At 44.1% G+C, this 15,405-nt stretch overlaps 2 protein-coding genes and 1 pseudogene across 2 annotated transcripts in view; 1 reads left to right on the top strand and 2 right to left on the bottom strand.

Moving 5' to 3' along the window:
* Nucleotides 1-491: 491 nt before the first annotated feature.
* LOC109476711 lies at nt 492-2,015 on the bottom strand (annotated as a pseudogene).
* A 2,711-nt stretch (nt 2,016-4,726) lies between these two features.
* On the bottom strand, nt 4,727-6,325 carry LOC109476728 (very low-density lipoprotein receptor-like). The gene is made up of 3 exons (XM_019777730.1): nt 5,773-6,325; nt 5,419-5,565; nt 4,727-5,302 (listed from the first exon to the last, which is right to left on the bottom strand). The coding sequence occupies exons 1-3, from the start codon at nt 6,323-6,325 to the stop codon at nt 4,821-4,823; spliced, it is 1,182 nt and encodes a 393-aa protein (XP_019633289.1). The 3' UTR covers nt 4,727-4,820.
* Nucleotides 6,326-7,511: 1,186 nt separating this feature from the next.
* LOC109476710 overlaps nt 7,512-15,405 on the top strand; it is an 11,533-nt gene continuing 3,639 nt past the window's right edge. The window contains exons 1-8 of the mRNA XM_019777714.1: nt 7,512-7,596; nt 9,202-9,630; nt 11,144-11,239; nt 11,486-11,611; nt 12,014-12,109; nt 12,731-12,970; nt 13,624-13,687; nt 14,407-14,597. Of these exons, the coding sequence (XP_019633273.1) occupies nt 7,512-7,596; nt 9,202-9,630; nt 11,144-11,239; nt 11,486-11,611; nt 12,014-12,109; nt 12,731-12,970; nt 13,624-13,687; nt 14,407-14,597 (1,327 nt within the window). The remainder of the gene's footprint in view (nt 7,597-9,201; nt 9,631-11,143; nt 11,240-11,485; nt 11,612-12,013; nt 12,110-12,730; nt 12,971-13,623; nt 13,688-14,406; nt 14,598-15,405) is intronic.

The following is a 15,405-nucleotide window of genomic DNA, read 5'->3' as shown; positions in this document are numbered from 1 at the left end:
TCTGGACTCTGGTTGTACATGTTAAAACGCTGCTACATTAAACTTTTCAAAATAAGTAAATTTCAATACGTAATGTAGAGAGGTACAGCATTTGCAAAGCAAGTGCATAATGTTCACCTTCACCTGGCCCTGTTCACCTTCACTTAGCCCAGAAAACTGCTGTACTGTTTATTCTTACTCAAAGCCAAATACACCCATGCATGTTGAGCAGGCTCTCCAACCCTGTTCTGCTGCATAATAACCCAACACCACAGGGTGTTGCTACAGCACAAGTTACCATGGTGACATACGTCTGGTCTAGGTCATTGACTTTACTTGTTTGGAACGGAAGAAGAACGATATGTAGCATAAACGTTCATCTGAGTTGGTAAAATACGTGAACAAAATTAAACTGTTCTCCAACTCAAATTTCTGGTGAGTTGATTTCTTTTCGAGTTAGAGGACAGTTTGATTTTCTTCAAGAACGATATGTTTTCCTTCCGCGTAGGTAATTACAATAAATAAAATGTGAGCTTACCACAGCCAATCTCATCGGACTTGTCGTAACAGTCCCTGACGCCATCGCAGCGCTTTGTGCCGTCGATGCAGGAACCGTGTCCACAGAAAAACCCAGGCGAGACACAGTCATCCACTATGCAATTTTCCTCATCCAAACCATCGGGACAATCACTGACACCGTCGCAATGCCAATCTGGACGCTCACCCGATGATTCATAGCCGGTCATTTCGGTACACGCTAAAGGTCTCGGGCAATTTTGCTCATCTTGACCGTCTGGACAGTTGTTGTAACCGTTACACACCCACTCCTGTGGGACACATGCTCCAGAAGTTTCACACCTCTCGGAGAAAAGTGGACACACTTTGCTCCGGCAGTTTTCTTCATCTGAACCGTCTCTACAGTTATTATAACTGTCACAATGCGTGTTCGGACGGATACATTCTCCACTGTCACACTTGAAATCATCGGGGTAGGAACACTCATTGTTTGGGCAATTCTCCTCATCTGAACTATCTAAACATTCAAAAAAACCGTCGCATACCAACCATGGACGAATGCATTCTCCACTCTCACACTTGAAATCTTCAGGATTGTAACATTCTATGTTTCAGCAATCCTCCTCGTCTGAACCGTCCCGGCAGTTTTCAATACCGTCGCATTGCCACTCTGGACGTATACATGCTCCACTGTCACATTTGAAATCGTCAGGGTTGGTACATTCTTCGATTACACAATCTTCTTCGTCTGAACCGTCGTGGCAGTTTTCTATGCCATTGCATTGCCAATATGAGGGGACACATTCTCCACTCTCACACTGAAAATCGTCAGGGCTGTTACATTCCTTGTTTAAACAATCCCCTTCATCTGAACCGTCGTAGCAGTTTTCTATGCCGTTGCATTGCCCCCATGGACGGATGCACTGTCCACTGTCACACTTAAAATCGTCAGGGTAGTAACATTCTTTGTTTAGGCAATCTTTTTCATCTGAACCGTCGTGGCAATTCGCACTGCCATCGCATTGCCACCATGGATGAATGCATTCTCCACTCTCACACTTAAAATCGCCGGGATTGTAACATTCTTTGTTTACGCAGTCTTGTTCGTCTGAACCGTCGTGGCAGCTTTCAATACTGTTGCATATCCACTCTGGACGGATACATTCTCCACTCGCACACTTGAAGTAGCTCGGCAAGGGACACACGGTGCAATTTTCCTCATCTGAACCGTCTGGACAATCATTACTACCGTCACATACCACAGCGAGAGAGAGGCAGCGACCTTCAACTCCACAGCCGAAAACGTCGGGCGACAAACAATCTGGAGCCGTACACTCTTCATCCGAGCTGTCGGGACAGTCTGCGGCACCGTCACACCTATCTGCCACACCGATGCAATCATCGGTCGTTTTGCAAGCGAAGGCTGGGGAGGGGCATTCATCTTCGTCTATGCCTGGAATGCGAGGGAAAGCATGGCCGATGGACAGCAGGCATAGAAAAAGGACCAAGCCGGTCGCCATGGTTGTCTTTACGGGTGGAAATGTAGCTGGCACTCCGGTGTACTGGGCATACACTGGCACAAATAATGACGTAGTATTGGGGCTTTGTGCATACATTGTTTTACTATGAACAGATGGGTACTAACCCAAAAGAATGCACGTGGACGTCATCAAAATTGTACAAGCTGCATTGTCTTGCAGTTTTATTGTCAATCAAAGAGTTCAGCTGCCCAAGGTTTAGTAATATCGGGGGAGTGTACTAAAGATTTTTGCTGTATTTGAAATTTTTGCTGTATTTGAAAGCGATCCAAAGTTTTGATGTAAATATAAAGCGACTGTAATAAAGGTAACATCCACATACACACTGTTAAGCTTAAAGAGGAAGGAACACAGAATTCCGATAGACGAGCAAGAAAAAACAACAAATATTTGATGATGTGTGCACCAGGTGGTTGTCACGAGACACGCAAAGAACTACATATTAAAATACCACAGGTAGCACTTGTACACAATATAGTTTCACGCCATCAGGTTCGATATGCGAAAACGTACCACAATGGACACAATTGACTCCCGATGTACTAACAGCCATTTTCAAATTTTCAAAATACTTAAAACATACAAAATACATGCATCATTACAAAATTGATAAAATAAAAAATAAATATAAACAAGTCTGCGAAGTTGGTGATCTATTAATTGCGAGTATCTACCTGTACAGTAAAAAAAAGGTTAGAACTCCATCAAAGCCATTACAATTTTGGGAATGTGAAAGTGACGTGGACCCCCTTAGCAGTAAAAAAAAATAAAGTAATGTCATAAGGATGCTGTGGCTCTACTATGTTGGGAAGTTCAAAAGTATGCTAAAGCCGGACCATCCACTCGAGATCCATGATTTCGTACCTCATTTTAGGCATGAGATCAAGGAGAGATTCAGCTTGACTATAAAATATATGTAGGCTTGTTGGCTCCTTCCTGCTGTGAGTGATTCGTAGTCTGGACTCTGGGTTGACATGTTAAAAACGCTGCTACATTAAACTTTTCAAAATAAGTAAATTTCAATACGTAATGTAGAGAGGTACAGCATTTGCAAAGCAAGTGCATAATCTTCACCTTCACCTGGCCCTGTTCACCTTCACTTAGCCCAGAAAACTGCTGTACTGTTTATTCTTACTCAAAGCCAAATACACCCATGCATGTTGAGCAGGCTCTCCAACCCTGTCCTGCTGCATAATAACACAACACCACAGGGTGTTGCTACAGCACAAGTTACCATGGTGACATACGTCTGGTCTAGGTCATTGACTTTACTTGTTTGGAACGGAAGAAGAACGATATGTAGCATAAACGTTCATCTGAGTTGGTAAAATACGTGAACAAAATTAAACTGTTCTCCAACTCAAATTTCTGGTGAGTTGATTTCTTTTCGAGTTAGAGGACAGTTTGATTTTCTTCAAGAACGATATGTTTTCCTTCCGCGTAGGTAATTACAATAAATAAAATGTGAGCTTACCACAGCCAATCTCATCGGACTTGTCGTAACAGTCCCTGACGCCATCGCAGCGCTTTGTGCCGTCGATGCAGGAACCGTGTCCACAGAAAACCCAGGCGAGACACAGTCATCCACTATGCAATTTTCCTCATCCAAACCATCGGGACAATCACTGACACCGTCGCAATGCCAATCTGGACGCTCACCCGATGATTCCATAGCCGGTCATTTCGGTACACGCTAAAGGTCTCGGGCAATTTTGCTCATCTTGACCGTCTGGACAGTTGTTATCCCCGTTACACACCCACTCCTGTGGGACACATGCTCCAGAAGTTTCACACCTCTCGGAAAAAAGTGGACACNAATTTTGCTCATCTTGACCGTCTGGACAGTTGTTGTAACCGTTACACACCCACTCCAGTGGGACACATGCTCCAGAAGTTTCACACCTCTCGGAGAAAAGTGGACACACTTTGCTCCGGCAGTTTTCTTCATCTGAACCGTCTCTACAGTTATCATAACTGTCACAATGCGTGTTCGGACGGATACATTCTCCACTGTCACACTTGAAATCATCGGGGTAGGAACACCTATTGTTTGGGCAATTCTCCTCATCTGAACTATCTAAACATTCAAAAAAACCGTCGCATACCAACCATGGACGAATGCATTCTCCACTCTCACACTTGAAATCTTCAGGATTGTAACATTCTATGTTTCAGCAATCCTCCTCGTCTGAACCGTCCCGGCAGTTTTCAATACCATCACATTGCCACTCTGGACGTATACATGCTCCACTGTCACATTTGAAATCGTCAGGGTTGTAACACTCTTTGTTTAGGCAATCTTCTTCATCTGAACCGTCCTGGCAGTTTTCAAAACCATTGCATTGCCAATATGTGGGGACACATTCTCCACTCTCGCACTTGAAATCATTTGGGTTGTAACATTCTTTGTTTACGCAATCTTCTTCATCTGAACCGTCGTGGCAGTTTTCAATACCGTCGCATTGCCACTCTGGACGGATACACTGTCCACTCTCACACTTGAAATCGGTGGGGTTGTAACATTACGTTTAATGTATTATGCAATTATTTGATCATCTTCATCTGAACCGTCCTGGCAGTTTTCATAGCCGTTGCATTGCCAATATGAAGGGACACATTCTCCACTCCTACACTTGAAATCGTCGGGGTTGTAACATGCGTTTGATGATATGCAATATGCTTCATCGGAACCGTCTTCGCAGTTTTCAATACCGTCGCATTGCCACCATGGATGAATGCATTCTCCACTGTCACACCTTAAATCGTCACGGTTGTAGCATTCTATGTTTAGACAGTCCCTCTCGTCTGAACCGTCGTGGCAGTTTTCAACATCGTCGCATTGCCACTCTGGACGGATACATTCTCCACTGTCACACTTGAAATCTTGGGGTTGTAACATTCGTTTGATAACATGCAGTATCGTACATCTTCATCCGAACCGTCGACGCAATTTTCATAACCGTTGCATTGCCAATATGAGGGGACACATTCTCCACTGTCACACTTGAAATCGTCGGGGCTGTTACACTCTTCGTTTAGGCAATACCCTTCATCTGAACCGTCGTAGCAGTTTTTAATACCGTCACATTGCAACTCTGGACGGATACACTGTCCACTCTGACACTTGAAATCGTCAGAGTTGTAACACTCTTTGTTTAGGCAATCTTCTTCGTCTGAACCGTCGTAGCAGTTTTCGGAACCGTCGCATTGCAACTCTGGACGGATACATGCTCCACTGTCACACTTAAAATCGTCGTGGTTATAACAATCTTTCATTAGGCAATCTTTTTCATCTGTACCGTCGTGGCAATTCACACTGCCGTCGCATTGCCACCATGGCCGAATGCATTCTCCACTCTCACACTTGAATCGTCAGGGTTGTAACACTCTTTGTTGATGCAATCCTCCTCGTCTGAACCGTCGTGGCAGGTTGTAATACCATCGCATTGCCACTCTGGACGGATACACTGCCCACTGTCACACTTCAAGTCGTCAGGGTTGTAACATTCTTTGTTCAGGCAATCAGCCTCGTCTGAACCGTCGAAACAAAATTCCTGACCGTCGCATTGGTGCCGTGGATGAAAACATTTTCCGCTTCCACACTTGGGATAGTTTGGCAAGGGACACGCGGTACAATTTTCCTCATCTGAGCCATCGGTACAGGTTTCCAAACCGTCACACCGCCAGTGTAGGGGGATACATTCTCCGCTTTCACACGTGAAAGAGCCGGACCAAGAACACAAAGTCAAGGTGCAAAACTCCTCATCTGAGTTATCGGTACAGGTTTCTAAACCGTCGCACCGCCAGTCTTCGGGGATACATTCTCCGCTTCCACACTTGAAATGGTTCGGCAAGGGACACGCGGTGCAGTTTTCCTCATCTGAACCATCCGAGCAATCCTCATCACCATCACATCGCCAGTTTTCAAGGACACATTCAGCGCTTCCACACTTGAAGTAGCTCGGCAAGGGACACACGGTGCAATTTTCTTCATCTGAACCGTCTGGACAATCATTACTACCGTCACACACCACAGCGAGAGAGAGGCAGCGACCGGCAACGTCACAGCCGAAAACGTCGGGCGACAAACAATCTGGAGCCGTGCACTCTTCATCCGAGCCGTCGGGACAGTCTGCGGCACCGTCACACCTATCTGCCACACCGATGCAATCATCGGTCGTTGTGCAAGCGAAGGCTGGGGAGGGGCATTCATCTTCGTCTGTGCCTGGAATGCGAGGGAAAGCATGGCCGATGGACAGCAGGCATATGAGAAGGACCAAGCTAGTCGCCATGGTTGGCTTTACGGGTGGAAATGCAGCTGGTACCCCAGTGTATACGTACTGGGCATACATTGGCACAAATAATGAAGTAGTACTGGGGATTTGTGCATACCCTGTTTTACTACGGACAGATGGGTACTAACCCAGAGGAATGCGCGGGGACGTCATCAAAACTGTACTTGCTACATTCTCTTGCTGGTACATCGTACCCCCCCCCCAGCTTATTGGGGGGAATTGTTGAGATTTTTGCTGTATTTGAAGCGTCATAGAGTTAAAAAATATTTGTTGGACAAATTTTTGTCCTATAATGGCAAGTAAAGCAGAGCATGGGTGGCTTAACAGCAAGGAACACAGAATTCCGCCGACAGACGAGCGAGAAAAACATCAACAAATATTTGATGAGGTCTTCTCCAGGTGGCTGTCACGAGACACGCATATAGCTACGTGAGTGGGTCCCACCTTATACCTCAGCCTACATCAGCCAGGTTCAATATAAGGATCACAGGAAGAGTAGCTAACAGAAATGTTAAGCTTAATAGTTATTATATCAAGTCAATATGTTGTGCATTGGAAAAGATGTATATTTGACAGAGGATATTAAAACAACACTAAATATTTAATGATGTCTGCGTCAGGTGGCTGCCAAAAGATAACCATAAAACTTTAGATGAAAATACCACAGTCAGTCTCGTCTAGTCTCGGTGGCAGTTGCCAGCGAATATTCTCAAATACGGTTAATCAGCAACATTTGCGGTACTCCTCTTCCTCTTCCAGTTGAAGTGGCCGCTATCATCAAGTTGATCATTCTGTCACTTTTAGTTGAAGGAGGCGAGAGGTCACCAACCTAAGACTGATGTAGTTTGGAAGCCCTAGACACAAAGGTGTCAACAGATGTGGCTTCCACCGTTGTCTGAGGCAGAGCATTCCATTCTTTGACTGTGCGTGGCAAAAATGAGGCCATACGGTACTGGGTCCTACCACCTGGCTGTACAAACTGTTGGACGTGCACCCTTCTCTCACGTACTGGGGCAGGCTGTAGTTTACCCCTAAGACCATCTGTGCAGTACTTAAACGTACCGAGCCTTTACGGATGCTGTCATGTTCAGTCTATCGTGGCAGTGAATATAAGCTTTCGGTCGGGCACACATTTTTGTGCGAGGAAGCCCTGTAACGTGCTGGCTAGCCGTCCTCCGGCAGAATGGGTAACAAGTCGCCGACAAGAACGACTTTGGTTCTACTGTGGGGTCTATGTCACTGTCTGCCAGCTGCATTAGCTCTAACGGGTAAGCAACTACTTATCCTGGTCACTTTTTCTTGTCTCAGGCTGTCGTTCCTTTGCAGGCTGAATAAATAAATAAATAGCACGGCAAATTGTACCCTCTATGGCCAACTCCCCTGGCCAGTTACATTCTTTTTAGGCCAATTTCTACTATTTGTTCAGCCTGCAAAGGAGTTTTGGTGGAGACTATGGAGACTACGTATAAGGCACATGCAGTTACATGTATGTCGTGTTTACAGTACAGTACAGTACAATACAACTATGTAGACAATCAGACTTACATTGGAGATACCGAGCGCTTCTAGCTCTGCTTGACTGCTTCTAACAGTCAATTAGATATAGAAATCCAAATACTACGTACGTGTTAATGGGCCTAAAATTCTTCACCTTTCTCTGATTGACGGATGTGTTTCCGCCACTTGAGATATAGGAGGTTACCACGTAATCTTATTTTTCAAATACCTTTGTTAGCATTACCATTTTAATGTCTTGGGGTGGTGGGACTTCGGCGCACATGTCAACTTTGTGTATTTAAATGTTAATTGTACTTGTTGTGTGGCGCTGTTAATTTAATATAAGTTATAAAGTTGAGTGCAGTGCCTCACTGTCCTTGTAATGTTTACATGTTTTGATGAATAAGAAAACTATGTAGGCAGTAAACGAGATGCAAACACATTTGGTAAACGTATGAGAAAAACTACTTCTGTAAAATATGCACACCATATTGACATTACTCAATAAGCTTGACAATTCTGTTAGCTACTCTTCCTGTGGTCCTTATATTGTACCTGGCTGACGTAGGCTGAGGTATAAGGTGGGACCCACTCACGTAGCTATATACGTGTCTCGTGACAGCCATCTAATGCCGATAGACATCATTAAATATTTGTTGTTTTTTCTTGCTCGTCTGTCGGAATTTTATGTCCCTTGCCTAGCCTCCCAGAATCTGTTTTTCTTGTCACTTTGGCCACACATTTGTAAGCCTAACAATGAATACGTTACCTTAGTCGATTTGCATTTAGATGAACTCTTTGTTTCACTTTCAAAATTCAGCAATATCGTAATTAAGTACAATTCCCTGGCAGGTTTCGATGACTAGATTCCTTGGTTTACGATATGTAACAACAAGGGTGGCAGGTTGGTCTTGTGGTTAGTGTTAGTGGCAAGGTGGACTTCTAGTTAGGGTTTCTTACTAAGAATCTGAAGGGATACTATATACTCCGCCTGTTCGTAAAGCTTGTTTGGGGAACCACTTCTCCTATCATCTAACTTTTTTCCCTCGAAAACAAATACATCTTTGCAACATGACATATCGTCTCTATCTAGAGGATCTAATTAAATGATCTCTTCTCCTTTTTGAAACATGTATGAACAAATTTACATAGTTTTTCGTTTACATCGTAGCGCTTGGATGTTATAATATGTTTGAGCTAATAAAGGATTTCCGGATGTCATTGTATAAAGCACATTCTCAGACAAAGTGTGCTTCATCCTCTATACAGTTAAAGTTACATATTTAATATGTAACTATTACTGTAATACATAAACAGGTAGGAGGAACATGTCATTGTCGTTGTCATTGTCATTAATGGAGGACTGCCTCCTGCAGGTGGCTGGGCTGAGACGGATCCTACATGGGTGACGCCAGACGAATGGCAGAGCGAAGACGGCGTCCGACACGCCGCTGGCTACGTTCTGGACTTCAACTTCCGAACCGGCTGGAGGCGTGCGGCTGACGAGAACACCTGGCGACTGACGTTTGACATGCAGGCCCCCATAACACTCTCCCGAATACGCATGTGGTACTACCGGGAACGGGCTGTGACGGTCTTACGTGCAATGCCGCGTGCGCACCGGTTTGAGACTGTGAAACATTTCCCAGCTTCAGATCTTTCTGGCATCTTCAACACCGATGAAATCCGTCTGAATGAAGTAGATCTGACTGGGTTTCTCGATACAGGACAACTTTGGCGCCTGCAATTCACTAGTATAGGAGTTCCGAACACTTTCGAGGTCATGGAGGTGAAGTTTTTCCAAGGTCAGTACAGATTTTGTCCTTAAGAGATCACATGTCTAGTCAACCAATCGTCCTCAGGCTTCATGGCAGAAGCATGACGGCTGTATATATATAGCCATGTCTAGTGTGAGAGTAAAAAAATGGAATCTTGGTACTAACATGTGCAAAAATGCACATATAAAGCTATGTTTTATTGAATGTTAAAATAAATAGCTTTATACATTTGATGTTTCTCACAGCTTAATCTTCTTATGAGACCGACAGAGACAGATTATTCCAAACAGTTACCACAATTTCTTCATCCTTTCATCATTTCGTAGATCACCAAACGACTACGTTTCTATAAGATCACAAAACACGTCATTATGCAGAACGTGGGTCAATTCATTATCCACTGGCGTCAAAGAAGACGCCAAACCTAATAATAGCAAGCAGTATCGTTGAAGTCTTTCCAGATAGTAGAAGTCTGTTTCCTATTATCGTAATGTACTATCTTTGACTCTGTAAAAGCAATTAGCCGTCAGGCATGATTGCTTTGCAAGTCAAGATGATTTTGTAAAAGAGTAGATACAAACAATTGTCTGTTAACGACAGAATATGTACATATTGTACAGGAAATGCAGTGGAGGATGAAATGCACTTTATTTGTCATTGTAGCACCGAAAGAGATGGGTTATTTGAAATGGTCACCAAAATGTTCCCTAGCTTTATTCGCCTTCCCAGCCAACAAAATACTGCACTTCTATTGACACCTCCCAATTCATATATTTCCAAATGTCGGCTATTTCATACTCCACTGCACAAGGGAAAAAAATCAAACCCAATAATAACTACAAATGTTAAGTAGCATTAGTATTACTTATTATCATTTTTACTGTTTATTTTTGTTATCATGTTCTTGCAATTAGCCCTTCGGTATGAATTGCACGTAAAGATAATTATGTTCGTCCAGCATGCTCCGGGTTTGAGAAGACAGTCTGTTCAGACGGGGACTGTGACGTGCATGAGGTGGTGTGTGACGGGATAGTGGACTGTGACGATGGCAGCGATGAACAAAACTGTGGTAAGGAACTAAGGCGGGAGGGGGTTAAGATGTCTGTATTTGTATCTGTATATCCGGAATAACCACCTCTCGGCGTAGCACACCAGCTTCTGTATCTGTACAGCCGGTATCCAATAGCGCAGAATTGCCCTAGGCACGGTTCTGGATAGTCTTCACCAGTCTCCTTTGCAGGCTGAATAAATAGTAGAAATCGGCAAAGGGGGGAATCATTGGCCAGAGCAGTTGACCGGCCATAGAGGGTTCAGCTTTCTGTGCAAGCAAGCTAGACCCTCTATGGCGATCAACTCCTCTGGCCAATGATTTCCCCCTTTGCTGATTTCTACTATTTATTCAGCCTGCAAAGGAGTCTGGTGGAGACTAGGTTCTGGAAACGCGTGGACTATTAAGGATGGTTCTGAATAAAGCACGGTTCTTGATACAACAGTGCAAAGATTTGACTCTGTTTCTCCGACCTTGCCTTTTTGAACATAGATGAAGACATTTGTGCCAATGGAGCCACCATCAACAAGGCACGAGTGTGCGATGGCACAGACGACTGTGGAGACAACTCAGACGAGCGGCACTGCTGTAAGAATGGGCAATATTGCTTCCGTAATGCTATTTCTACTTTTCTTTGAAACATTTTTATCAAACTCTATCGATATCCCCATTAATTTGCTTCATTAGTGTCAATTTAGTCGTGAGGCCGTGAAATGCCTCTTGTTTGTACAACAATCAATCAATCAATCAATCAATCATTCATTGATCAACTAATTCATTCATATCTACAACAATGGGGTTTAGATATGATGTTTCCACTTGTATTTGATGCAGGTGAACGACGAGACAAGATAGCCTGCAACAATGGGGAATGCATAGACCCGCAAATTCTTAACAAACCAGTCTCTTCTACATGTGACGGGGAAGAAGACTGTAGCGATGGAAGCGACGAGTCTTGTGGTGAGTATGCCGGCAACAGAAAATTGACTTTGACTTTGTTTTCCCACCCTGTATCTGTATCTGTATAGCCGGTATAACCGCCTTTCGGCGTAACACACCAGCTTCACAGGCACGCGGCGCGGCGGCAGCTTGCTATATTACACCGATCGACTTTGTTACACCTAACCCTTGAACTTCTAACTCTAGGCATTGTTTAAAGCTATCTAATGACAATGCCCCTACTGTACTTGGTGACAGTGACTTCTTCTGTGATAGTTCTAGGAAAGAATGAATTCTTGAACACCTCAATCCTTGGTTGATAACTCTGGTACTTGAAGGCATGGCTATTTCTTGTTCTCTTCTGGGCTGGTATTAGTCATTTTGTACCCCGAACCCTCTCACAATGCTTCCTTTTTCCCCCAGTGGCTGTTCCCTGTGAGAATGGAGCCATGTTCCACCCGGCTGGACGATGTGACGGGAGATACGACTGTGGAGACAACACCGACGAGAAGAACTGTGGTGAGTAGTCCATAATCTCCAGGCAGACCTTTAGGTGGCTACTAGACAATATCAAATTGGCAAAGGTGCATCAAATAAACAAGACAGTATCAAATTGCAATTGGCAAGACAGTAACACATTAGTAAGGCAGTATCACATTGGGAAGGGTGTCATATTGGGAAGACAGTATAAAATTGGCAAAAACAGAAATTGGCACGACAGTATCAAATTGGCAAGGCAGTATCAAATTGGCAAGGCAGTATCAAATTGGCAAGACAGTATCAAGTTGGCAAGACAGTGTTTAATTGACAAGTCAGTATCAAATTGGGAAGGGTGTCAAATTGGCAAGACAGAATCAAATTGACAAGGCGGTATCAAATTGGCAAGACAGTATCACATTGGCAAGAGTATCAAATTGGCAAGACAGTATCAAATTGGCAAGGCAGTATCAAATTGGCAAGACAGTATCAAATTGGTAAGACAGTATCAAATTGGCCAGGCCAAGCTACACTAGACATTCTGTCGCTGCCACAACGCCATCCTACTGGTACATACATGTACTCGCATGGTCTCGCATGCGTGCAGCAGCTGGAATGTCAGAGCTCTGAAATGCTTTACGATGTAACGTTATATGTCTACAGGCTGTTACTATCTCCGCGACAAAGGGACAAGCTACAGAGGCCGTGCAAACCAAGACGACTCCTGTCAGCACTGGACATCTCAGTACCCCCACGCCCATAACCACACTCCCGAGGCGTACCCGTCAGCATGGCTGGAGGCGAACTACTGTAGGAACCCGGACGGGAAGGACAGGCCGTGGTGCTACACCAGCAACCCGCTCATCAGGTGGATGTACTGCGACGACGTCTTTGCCTGTGATGGTATTTGTTTTGTTTTTTTTAGTTAAGCATAATCGCTCGACAGCCTTTAGTTTTGTACATGTACGAACAAGCTGTGTACGATCGGACTGCTGTAAGGTTTGAACACTGATTATCTACTGGGAAGGACCCCTACTCTTTTCAGTAAGTGCAATGGGTTCTTTAACGTGCTTTCTAAGGTGTGCCTCTTCCCAAACACGGGACCTATGCGAGGGACGTCCCTAACCGAGGCTACGTGACCACCTGAATGAAGTGAGAAAAGTCGTGTAAAGTGCACTTCCCAAGGGCACAAGACAGGTGACATGGTAGGATTCGAACCCCCGACCTATTGGTCCTAAGCCGAACACACTACCATTTACGCCACACGACCAACACTAATATCATAATAACAAGTTTATTGCAAGCTCATGCCCTAGTGGCTATTCTACCTTCTAGAAGGCGAATTGTCCATACTATGGTCATTGTCATTATCATTATTTATTGTATCTGAATTTCATTGCATGTATGCGACTTAATGTATTTTACCTATTTATGTATGTACATCTCAGGGTCCCACTGAAAAGCAGTGTTATAACTGAGTGGGCAACCCTGGGCATATATGACGGAAAATAAATTTAAAAAATTAAATAGTTCTCTCGTCTATTTTATACATTCAGCCGTACCAACACGCTGCTTCTACGAAATTGACAAGGGAAGGAGCTACGCAGGGCGCGTGAACAGGTGAGTTTAGACGCTTTTTTAGGAAATCTTCTGGTGGCTGCAATACTGTATTAGATTGGCTAGACAGTATCAAATTGGCAGGACAGTATCAAATTACCAAGGAAGCAACAAATTAGCAATACAGTATCAAATTGGCTAGACGGTATCAAATTGGCTGAACAGTAACAAATTAGCAAGACAGTATCAAATTGGCTGGAAAACATTGAATTGGCAAGACAGTATCAAATTGGCTGGACAGTAACAAATTAGCAATACAGTATCAAATTGGCAAGACAGTATCAAATTACCAAGAAAGTATCAAATTGGCAGGACAGTATCAAATTAGCAAGACAGTATGAAATTGGCTGGACAGTATCAAATTACCAAGAACGTATCAAATTGGCAAGACAGTATCAAATTGTCAAGACGATATCGAATTAGCAAGACAGTATAAAACTGGCAGGGCAGTATCAAATTGGCACAGTATCAGATTGACAAGACAGTATCAAATTGGCAAAATAGTAACAAATTGGCAGGGCAGTATCAAATTGGCAAGACAGTGCAGGACAGTATCAGATTGACAATACAGTGTCCTTCCCGTCCGGGTTCATTGATATGCAAATAAAGATTTAATAGTTACTCTGTGTACAGGGCAGTGTCAGTGTCCGCAAACAGTCACCCCACACACCATAGGCTCATCCTAACTTGATCATGTTCAGACTGTGTTACTCTGTGTACAGGGCAGGAGACCGGCTGTGTCAGAGATGGGACTCCCAGACCCCCCACATCCATCCCCACACACCACAGGCTCATCCTGATGCGGGGCTGGAGGAAAACTTCTGCCGTAACCCTGACAACAAGGACCGGCCCTGGTGCTACACCACGGACCCGACATTGAGGTGGGACTTCTGCAACGTGATGGAATGTGCCGGTAAGCACTACATTGTATTCTGTATTCTTGTTTTTGTAGTAGCACGCGTAGTCCAGTGCTTAGCGACCCTGCCTCTGGACCAAGAATTTGGGAGTTCAAATTCCGGCTGTTGTCGCTCACCCGGCATGCACGCTACTGGAAAGGTTCGCAGTCCCTTGGACGGGACGTTAAACTGTGGTCCATTGTTCATTGTGCTTGTCGAAAAGAGCAAGGGGAATTTCCCTGGTACAATGAACCTGTACTATACTGTACATAGCGTCTTCTATGTCACGACCAGTGGGAGATTAGCTCTTCAGTGAGATGAAAATGGATCGAGATCACTTTCTTACATTATTGCCATAATAATCATTATCAATTGATATCAATATAAATGCTGAATAGAGCAGATCACCATCACCCTATCGAGTAGAAATACAACGTGAATGCCGAAAAGTTAAGACAAATTCCGCCCTCATTCGAATACATTTAGAATATGTATCTCTTTTGTTGAGCTTGGTTTAAACGTAACCAGCTGCACAAAAAGAGTGAATGGCATGCTTCATCAGTCATTCCTAACCTTATTCAGAACGGGCTTTTTTTGTTTGGCCATGCTGGGACCGGGCGGGGGGGGGTGTGACTTTGGAGGAACCGAATTTGATGTTTTTAGCGTAAGACGTTTAGGCACCATCTCAGATTGGGTTGGCATGGGCCTCAAAATCACACACACACACACACACACACACACACACACACACACACACACACACGCACACACACACACACACACACACACACACACACACACACACACACACACACACACACACAC

Source organism: Branchiostoma belcheri, unplaced genomic scaffold (assembly GCF_001625305.1).
Source record: "Branchiostoma belcheri isolate BF01 breed outbred unplaced genomic scaffold, Haploidv18h27 scaffold39, whole genome shotgun sequence".
NCBI classification, from domain to species: domain Eukaryota; kingdom Metazoa; phylum Chordata; class Leptocardii; order Amphioxiformes; family Branchiostomatidae; genus Branchiostoma; species Branchiostoma belcheri.
The sequence above is the reverse complement of the archived record's forward strand: the minus strand, read 5'-3'. Positions and strand labels throughout refer to the sequence as shown.

What these genes read in the sequence shown, in the direction of transcription:
- LOC109476728 (XM_019777730.1), bottom strand. Translation starts at nt 6,325, where the DNA reads ATGGCGACTAGCTTGGTCCTTCTCATATGCCTGCTGTCCATCGGCCAT. An exon ending in GTTTTGCACCTTGACTTTGT is followed by an intron (nt 5,566 to 5,772) that starts GTTCTTGGTCCG and finishes TCGACGGTTCAG; the next exon opens with ACGAGGCTGATTGCCTGAAC. An exon ending in GGATTGCATCAACAAAGAGT is followed by an intron (nt 5,303 to 5,418) that starts GTTACAACCCTG and finishes GCCTAATGAAAG; the next exon opens with ATTGTTATAACCACGACGAT.